The sequence below is a fragment of the Otolemur garnettii genome, unplaced genomic scaffold, assembly GCF_000181295.1.
Source record: "Otolemur garnettii isolate 467f Iridium unplaced genomic scaffold, OtoGar3 scaffold00009, whole genome shotgun sequence".
NCBI classification, from domain to species: Eukaryota; Metazoa; Chordata; class Mammalia; order Primates; family Galagidae; genus Otolemur; species Otolemur garnettii.
In genome coordinates, this window is record NW_003852404.1 from 1,417,143 (window position 1) to 1,427,264 (window position 10,122).

The window sequence follows — 10,122 nt, forward strand, 5'->3', positions numbered from 1 at the left end:
ATTGATCAAATAGTTTTGTGACAGTGACATGAGAAAATATATATAAAATGCTTAGTAAAGGGTCCAGCTCATAGTAAGTAGTCAAAATGGTAGCTGTACTGTTTCTAGTTTTTTAGTGTTTTTTTCTTTTTTTAAAGTTGTTTTCTATATCTAAATCTTGTTTCTTTGGTAAGACTGTGGGTTTCTTCTTCAGTGCAGCAGGCTGAGTCTAATGCTTATTTTAACTAGTATATTTGGCACAATAGTCTCGAACTGCTGACCTCAAGAACTCCTCATGCCTTGGTCTCCCAGATCACCCACATGAGCCACCATGCCTAAAGGTAGGACAATAGAAAGTGATTAAGAGACATTTGTTGCTGGTTTGATATGAAGTTGTGATCAACTGAAGTTATTTACTTTAGAAGAGAGGACACTGTTACGTGATTCTGTATTAATCTGCTATTCATTTTATTATTTATTTATTTATTTAGAGACAGAGTCTCACCTTGTTGCCCTAAGTAGAGTGTGGTGGCGTCACAGCTCACAGCAACCTCCAACTCCTGGCTTAGGTGATTCTCTTGCCTCAGCCTCCCAAGTAGCTGGGACAACAGGCACCTGCCACAATGCCTGACTATTTTTTGTTGCAGTTTGGCTGGGGCTGGGTTTGAACCTGCCACCCTTGGTATATGGGGCCAGTGCCCTACCCACTGAGCCACAGGTGCCACCCATGCTATTCATTTTATTAAGCTTAACTCTTTGGTGTCTGGGACTGATTTAAGGTAATCTGATAGTAGTGAGTGTGTATGGGTGTGTGTGCATGTATGTGCACGGATGTTAGTGTGTGTGTGAAGGGGATGGTAGAGCTGTGACAGGATTCTCTAAGGGACAGAGCCAGGCTACTGCTCACCAATCTAACCACTGCTTCTAGCTTTTCTATCCCAGCCTTCGAGCTGCTGGACTGTTATCTGCCCGGGGCAGCTGTCACGGCCCTGCCTCCCCAGTTTTCCCATCTGCCTTCACCACAAAAGGAAATGAGGTCTTTTCAGTCCTCCTTTAAGACTTTGCAAGAAGCTATTGCCCTGGCTGTATACAGTCCTGGCAAAGTGTCCTCGTTAAAGCAGCAAACTCAGATAATGGTTACCTCTGGGAAAAGAGACAGGGCCATGAACTCTGAGAAGGGGCTTCAGTTATATCTGATATGTTTAACTTTTAATGCAGGGCTACGGAGCACATAGGTGTTCATTGATATATTATCATGGATATTATACAATCTTGAATTTGCTGCTTATCATTTACATGCATGTATTATTCATAAATAATAAAGATTTTTGAATATTTTCAGTCTTTATCTATGTGGAATGATCAGATTTTATGTGTGCTTCCACTACCTCTATTTTTTGCATCATTTTTTTGAGATTTGTGTATATTGATGCATGTAATCTTAGATCTCTGTATAAATATTTGATTTTCTGAAGAGAACACAATGTATCTTTTTGCTCCTGGCAGACATTTCAGTGGTTTCCTATTTTGCAGTCTTGCAAACATGGCTGTGACGAATAATCTGATGTATAACGTTGTGCCCAGGTCGAGAGACTTGTGTAGGAGTGGACTTGCTAGGTCATAGGATATATATCTTTCACTGTACTGGTATTGCCATCTCTCTTCTCAAAGTAGTTGTTCTGGATTTCTTTCCCACCAGCACAGCATGAGAGTTGATGTTGGTTCACATCACATCAACCCTTGGTCACTCCATCTGTGCTTTCCTCCTCTCTCTACACCACCGGAAAAGGTAGGAGGCAAGGTTTTTGCAATTAGGAGGATAATGTGAACTCTGAGGAATTTCCTGTTACATTTCTTTTAATGAGAAGAAGATTTTGTTCTCTGCTTTGGGGAAAATAATGCTTAAACTTCTGTGGAAAATAGCCACACTATTTTTCTTTTTTCTCTTTACTCTGAAGTAGTGGAGCTTGTTTCTTCCTTTCCTCCCTCCCTCCTTTCCCATCTCCCTTCCTTCCTTCTTTATTTTCATTTACATTCCTGGCAAATAAGTAGGAAAGACCAATTAGCAAGTTAATGTTCAAAATATTCACTTGCAATAATAGTTCTTTTCAAGTGTTTTAAATAGAATGGAACATTAGGTTTATTCTTATTGCTTTTCAAAGTTTTGAATTTGTTAAAATGAATCAAATTTATTTTATCAAATAAATAAATCAAATTTATTTATTTTACTGTGACACAACATTATGGATAAAAATTGCCTGTAATTATTTGCCACTCTATACGCATTTTGTTTTGTTTTGTTTTTTGAGGCAGAGCCTCAAGCTGTCACCCTGGGTAGAGTGCTTTGGTATCACAGGTCACAGCAACCTCCAACTCCTGGGTTCAAGGGATTCTCCTGCTTCCGCCTCCTAAGTAGCTGGGGCTACAGGCGCATGCCACAATGCCCGACTATTTTTTGGTTGCGGCCGTCATTGTTACTTGGCGGGTTTGGGCTGGATTTGAACCTGCCAGCCCAGGTGTAGGTGGCTGGCGCCTTAGCCCCTTTAGCCACAGGCACTGAGCCTCTATATGCATTTTGTGATGAGAAAAATAAATAATGGGAAAATGTGTTTAATTTTAAAAGAGGTTAGAAAAGTCATGAAGAGTAATTGGCTATTTTATGTTGTCTCCTGTGTTCACAGGTGGAAAAGGAGCAGTTCCACAAATCACAAAACTGGGGCGTTTGCAATAATGTTCGGATGCTCGTGAGTGAAGATAAACTTGGGCCAGATGGACGAATTATTATCGGGCAAAGGGCGAGGCCTAAATACAGCGTATTTCCTAAAGGAGATGCATCAGATGGACCATCATGGGTTACTTTTGATAAGCAGGTAAGTCACATGACATTGGGAGAAATATCTTAAAATTTTACAGATATTTAACAGACTTGAGAAAATAAGAGTCTTCAAGGTAAGTGTTAAGGCTCATTCTTTTTTCTCTTTTTTGGCTTTTCTACTTATTGTTGCCTTTTTTTTTTAGTGTTTCTTCTTTGCCTTTAAAAAAAATTGACAGAATTGTATTTATTCACGGTGTGCAACATGAAGTTTTGAAATATGTATATGCTGTTGAATGGCTAAAGGGGCTAATTAACATATGCATTACCTCACATACCTATTATTTTGTGGTGAGAACACTTAAAATCTACTCTCTTGGCAATTACCAAGTATACAATACATTGCTATTACTATAGTAACCATGTTGTACAATAGATCTCTTGAATTTCTTCCTCTTAAGTGAAATTTTGTATCTTGACCAAGGGTAGTTCTTTTGTAAAGACATTCAAGAACAAAAGTACCCCAAACAAAGAAAAATTACTCTTACTCTGTTTTGCTGACCAGGTGCATTGGTTACAGGATGCCAAATGTTCATCTCTCTTAGCTAATGCTTACCAGTCTTTCTCTCATTTCCTTCCTTGGACAGGGTTGTGTACTTCTGTAGACATTATGAGTCTGATTAGACTTTTGTTTCATGAGTTACCCTTAACCAAATCATTTTGTTTGATTCTGAATGTGGCATTAAATGGGAACAGAAAGATGCCTCTCTTCTTTTCTCCCTACTAATTATGGTTCCCCATCTCTAAAGACTGGTGACATGTTAAGAATTATAGAAGTGAAGGGAAGAGGTGCTTTTATTAGAAAAGGATCAGAACATTTTAATGTGTGTGTGTCTGTACACATAACACACACACATACACACATACTTGTGTACTGACATATCAACAATAGGAAAAGGGAATGCACTTGAATATCTTAAAAGGGGACTAAGCTCAAAGGAAAAAGAACAAGGGGACTATGATATATAGATAATTCTATGTTTATCAAACAACCCTGTATCATAGCTTCTTGTTCTCCAACTCCCTTCATATTAGATTATTTTAGAACTTGTAACTGAAAAATAACTCAGGACTGTAGTATGTTAAGTTGACCAGGTGGTTTTTAGTAGTTTTTAACATGGAGTGGTTGGCAATACTTTGATTCTAATTAAAATGCCCTCAAATTTGGTAGAAGTGACACATCCCCATGTCATCTGTGATAGGACAGCTCAATTAGAGCACATGTATTTTTTGAAGCTCAGTTCTGACACTAAAAGATCTAACAGAACAATGGGAGGTGTTTTCTTAGGAAACCATCTCTCCTGTCAACACGGACCAATATCCCTCTCCCTTCCTCCCTCCCTCCCTCCTTCTCTCCCTCTCTCCCTTCTTTCTTTTCCTTTTTTTCTTTTTCCTTTTCTTTCTTTCTTTCTTTCTTTCTTTTTTTTAAGTACCTGGCTCAGTGCTGCACTCAGAACCTAAAAACAATTTCTAGGCTGACTGATTTGGGTGGATTATGTATGAATTTCTGTTCTTCTCAATCTTATAGGATGTTTCATTTCCAAGGGCCAGAGAAAAGATTCTATTTTTAGCTCATGTCAAAAAGAGGATATTTACAATTAAACTACTCCACTGCTGAATAAGTAATGTAGGCCACAATTTTTAAGCTATTCTCTTGCATTTAAAGTTGAAGATCCATTTTATTTCATGTTTGTCTCAACATTTAATATGTGCCTTTCAAGCCTATTTTGCAGCCCTCTAATTACTTATAAAAATATGTAGAATATTTATGAAGTTGAAATAATTTTAGCTTCTGAGTGCTTGAGAAAATGAAGAGGTTGCTCATACTAGGTCTAACTAGATGCAACATAATTCTTTCATTTATTTTGTTGGTCGAGTTGAATTAAATATTCATTGAACTTTAAATGAGACACTAAGACTATGAAATATTTACCCTCTCTGATGAGATTGTGAATTACAGGCTAGCACTATATCCTGGTTAATACCCAGAGCAAATTATAAAGTGCTTTCTACGTTAGTGGTTCAACAAAACAAGTTGACAACTGTTAATCATTTTTCTTAAAAATGAGACATTTTCAACTTGTTGCCAGTTTTTCCAATACATTTTTTTCCAAAAAATCCTAGCAATATATCTAAGGTTATACTCTCAAATGATATAAAGTAAAAATAAACTCAGTTCTTTGGGAAGTGTGTTAAAATTAAAATTTTTAGTAGATACTCCTTGTTCCCACCCAGAACCATAGGAGGAACAGTGATGAATGTTTGACAAACAGCTTCCACCTATAACCTTCTCTGGAGACTTGCTTTTGGCTGATGGGATTTCCATCTCCCAGGTTACACTGTCATCTTTCCCTCAAGAGGGGGCAGCCAATGAGTGATTGATCCAGGGCAGAAAGCTCAGCCCGCTTGCTTTAAGGTGGGACAATTATGTGCTGTGATTTAAACTCTGTAGCTCTTACATAAGCCCAAGGCTAAACTTGACCTGAGAATGCATCTCTGTTCATTAGCTGCTTCCTGCACTCTCCAAGAGAGTATGCCCTTAATAAATCACATGCCCTTAAATCCCTGGTTCAGGCTTTGCTTCTATGGAACCTACTGAAGATAGCATTTCAGTTTTTATCCAAAATTCTAAAAGTGACCATCAAAATGCCCTGCTGAGGCAGACCATCACATTATAGGTAGAGAAAATGCTGCTTGCAATTACCAAAAGACTCCTGCATAGACGCCAGGATGGACACTTCTGTTTATCCTTTATTCATTCTCCCCTTCATTCTTAAAGATAGAACATCAATTTTATTTAAGCTAGATATGTACCCTTAAAAGTGTTCACCTCCCCAGGCTTCTTGCAGCTGGGCTGGCCATATGACTCACTTCTGACCATTGACATATACATTAAGGTCTATAGCGTGGGACTTCTAGGATAGTTATTTTTCTAATTAAAGCGGTCCAGTTCTGCTGGTACAGTTTTCCTGCCCTTTGCCCTCTCTTTGTTTTCAGGTCTGTAGCAAGAGTGCAGTGAGATGAAGGGGCCATCATGTAGTCATTGTTTATGGTGCAGGCTCTCTTTGTCTTATAATTATCTGAGAAAATCACCCCCCCCCCCATTTAGAGATTCTCACATTTGGAACATTTGTGTGACAGTGTTTGGGGTGTCACAATGACTAGGAGTAGGGGTCGACTAAGGTAAGGTAAGTGAGGTAATTGCCTTGGATGCAACATTTAAGGGTGCCCTCTAAACTCAGTAATTAAGCTAGATAATATTTAAGTGCAATATCTTTAAAAAACAAAATCGATGCCAGAAATCCATGATGAACAAAATGCCAACATTTTAAATAAAGAAAAGAGTAATTGTGCCATGCAAGCTGTCCCGGTGCCTGAGGCAAAAGGAAAAATCAGTAACACTGATCCCACCTTTATTAAAAAGTTGGCATTTTGACATTTTTTCATCTTAGATTTTTTTTTGAGACAGAGTCTTACTCTGTTGCTCCTGGTTAGAGTGCCATGGTGTCATAGATCACAGGAACCTCAAAGTCCTGGGCTCAAGTGATCCTCTTGCCCCAGCCTCCCATCTCATCTGTACTAAAAATAGAAAAACTATTCCTGTTTTTAATATAGATGAGATCTCACTCTTGCTCAGACTGGTCTTGAACTCCTGAGCTCAAGTGATCCACCAGCCTCAACCTCTCAGAGTGCTAGGTTTGCAGGTGTAAGCCACCAAGCCCAGCCTAGATTTTTTTTTTTTACATTAATTTTGATGTTTTCAGTTTCCTCACCCTAGGGCTAGCCCTGACCAGAAGGTGCTGCCTCCATTCGGTCCCTAGGGGCCAAGCATGTATTGCACATCCTATGCTGTGGGGAAGGCAAACTCATACTGGAAAGAATTGTCCTACCTCAAATGCCAGTAATGTTTCCATTTAAAATACAGTTCTACTTGCTCAGAACCCCTGGCACTGGGGGAATTTATAAAAATAGCCAGAAGAGTTTTGCCTAATATGCATACATTCACTCACCAAAGACTAGTTATTTCATTAAATTCATTTAAGTAAAAGGAGGCCATGATGGACTAAGATAAAAACAAGACCACTCCATAATCATAATCTGTTTGAACACAGATCGCTAACATTGTAGAAATCACAAAATGCATTGCTCACACCAATTTGCAGTCATTATTCCGTACTTACATGAGGTAAAAACAAATGTAGAGGGCTACCCTCACTGTATAATTGAGGAATCATTAGCAAGAAGTGGAGCAGAGGCCCGGGTCTGAGAATAGGTGTTGGAGGCACTGGTTCTGGTCCTGGTCCTGCCATTACCTAACTATGTGACTGTGGCTTAGTCACTTTATCTCACTGAACCTCAATTTCCTTGGTTATAATGCAGGGCTTGGCTAACCGATCTCTAAGGCCCTTTTACCTCTAGCAGTCTACGTAAGACTTGCTAAAGGTCAAATTCAACTTGTTCATCCTAGAACTGAGCCAAGACTCTGGATCTCCTGCCCCGAGGCTCTTTCTAATTACATCAGACATGCACTGCTTCATTAGTAATTGAAATTTGGCATTTAGCAGCTTATGCTATGTTGTGGTTGCTATCATGTAAGATCTATCATTAGTTGCTTTTATAAAGCATGAGAATAGTCAGAAATACATAAATGACGGAATGTTTTTATATGACTTTTATCTGGCTGTTAAGCACCATTTACATACACTCTACAATTATGCTCTCATTTCTTTTCATTTATCTGTGGCACCTATTTAGCCTGATTTGTTTGCTATTTCACAAATTACTCTATTATAGTAAGTGGCAGGACAAAGGTTGAGCTTATGGGGTATGCATGAATTTAAAAATATTACTTCATTTTTTCCATCTATTGTAAACATAATAATTATAAGCAAAACTATTGACCACAGAATTAGAATTTAAGTGACTTTGCCTTAATTGACATTGTGTTTGTAGTGAGCTGATTACATGGCACTATGTGACTCTATGCTTTGAACAATATAAAAATAAATTTTAAAAATATAATTTGGCCTCTGTTTTTTCTTCTTTGGAGATGGAGTCTCACTTTGTGGCCCTGGGTAGAGGACCGTGGCATCATAGCTCACAGCAACCTCCAACTATTGGGCTCAAGCAATCTTCTTGCCTCAATTTCTCGAGTAGCTGGGACTATAGGCGCCTGCCACAATGCCTGGCTAGTTTTGGAGATGAGGTCTTGCCCTTGCACAAGCAATCCATCTGCCTCAGCCTCCCAGAGTGCTAGGATTACAGGTGTGAGCCACTGTGCCCAGCATAATTTTGTCTCTTAAGATACTTTTTTTTTTTTTGAGACAGAGCCTCAAGCTGTCCCCCTGGGTAGAGTGCTGTGGCATCACAGCTCACAGCAACCTCCAACTCCTGGGCTCAAGCGAGTCTCCTGCCTCGGCCTACCAAGTAGCTGAGACCACAGGAGCCTGACACAACACCTGGCTATTTTTTGGTTGCAGCCATCATTGTTGTTTGGTGGGCCCGGGCTGGATTTGAACCTGTCACCTTAGGTGTATGTGGCTGGCGCCTTAGCCACTTAAGCCACAGGGGCAGAGCCAAGACACTTTTTTTTTAATTAAACAGGTTGGTTTATTATTCATTTACAGCAAGGTAGAACATATATCCTGAGCAATCATGGGATGTCTAAGGAAGCAGGTACTGGAAAAGACTCAATATAGGATTTGGGCTTGTGTTAGCTAGTTTTGGGGAGGGATTAAGGAAGTGGGCCTTTGCTTTGATTGGGGGAATTTTAAGGTTACCTTAATAAATCTCATTTATAGAGAGCACAGACTATAGCAGGCTACAGCTGTATTAGTGAGAGAAGCAGCTATCACTCCTGTGAGTCAGGAGGAGGGATGTTTGGCATTTTGTGGCTGGACAATGTTCCCTTTCTATCTGTGTTCATATGTGATTATGGAGTGGTCTTGGCTTTGTTTTGGTCCATAATGGTCACAGGGTGGCTTTATTTGATGCTGATGATCTCTTAAAATTGTTCTTGTTCAACAGGAGTATGCCAAGGCCTAGCTGTGGGTGCCAGGCTGGCTTATAGTAGCACTAAGACCACCTGATAGCGCCAGGCCAGTTCTTGGATGTCAGGGGCTGTTTTTCTCTTTCTGACTGAGTAGCAGCCAGAATTTTCAATTTTCCTGTAGAAGAATTAAGGAGCAATCAAGTACATTGAAATTTCACATGATTAACAAAGAACAGTAATCCATGAATACAGAATCTTGAAGTTTCGCCTAAAGCCGATTAGGAATTTTATAAAATACAATCTGAGTATTTAAAAATAAAATTAAACTTTTTTTGGAGTGTTTTGTTGTTGTTGTTGTTGTTGCAGTTTTTGGCCTGGGCTGGGTTTGAACCCACCACCTCCAGCATATAAGCCTGGCGCCCTACTCCTTTGAGCCACAGGCACCACCCTTGAGTGTTTTTTTTTATTTTTCAAATTAATATGAGAGTACAATTTTTGGGTTACATTGTTCTCACTTCCATTAACGACTAAGCCTGTGGCTTATTCTGATTAGCTCAAAGTTTAAATTATCTTTTGAACTTAAACTTTCATAAATACTACTATGCTTCCAATTAGAATGGGTATAATTTAAGAAGACTCTCAGTACCAAGTTGGTGGGATATGGAGAAACTGGAACCTTCATACAATCCTGGTAGGAATGTAAAATGGTACTGCCATTTTGAAAGATTGTCACTTTCTCAAATAGTTAAATATGTACTTACCAGATGACCCAATAACTCCACTCCTACCTATCTACCTAAGAGAAATTTAAACATGTGCTCACATAAAAACTTGCATGTGAATGTTTATGGCTTCCTTATTCATAATAGCCCCAAACAGGGAACAACCCCAATGTTCATTAAATGATAATAGATAAACAAAATATGGTATATCTCCACAATGGAAACTATTCAACAATAAAAAGAAACTAGCAGTATATGTTACAACATACATGAACCTTAAAAACATTATACTAGATGAAAGAAACCAGACACAGAAGACTTCATTGTGCATGATTCCATCAATATGAAATCCTAGAAAAGACATTAAATATATAAGATTGGCAGTTATCCAGGGCTGGTGGTGGGACCGAGAACTTTTGAGTGTGATAAAAATATTCTAACCTGGATTGTGGTAATGATTTTGTAAGTCTACATTTATGAAAAGCCACTGGACTATATATGTAAAAGAGGTGAATTTTAGGGTACATAAATTATAGCTTAATATGTTAGTTTACTTA

The 10,122-nt window shown here is 38.8% G+C and overlaps 1 protein-coding gene across 1 annotated transcript in view; it reads left to right on the top strand.

The window, feature by feature from the left end:
- The first annotated feature begins 310 nt into the window (after positions 1-310).
- The window catches only part of EFHC2 (EF-hand domain containing 2), a 153,749-nt gene continuing 143,937 nt past the window's right edge, over positions 311-10,122 (top strand). The window contains exons 1-3 of the mRNA XM_012801456.1: positions 311-320; positions 922-1,115; positions 2,661-2,849. Of these exons, the coding sequence (XP_012656910.1) occupies positions 311-320; positions 922-1,115; positions 2,661-2,849 (393 nt within the window). The remainder of the gene's footprint in view (positions 321-921; positions 1,116-2,660; positions 2,850-10,122) is intronic.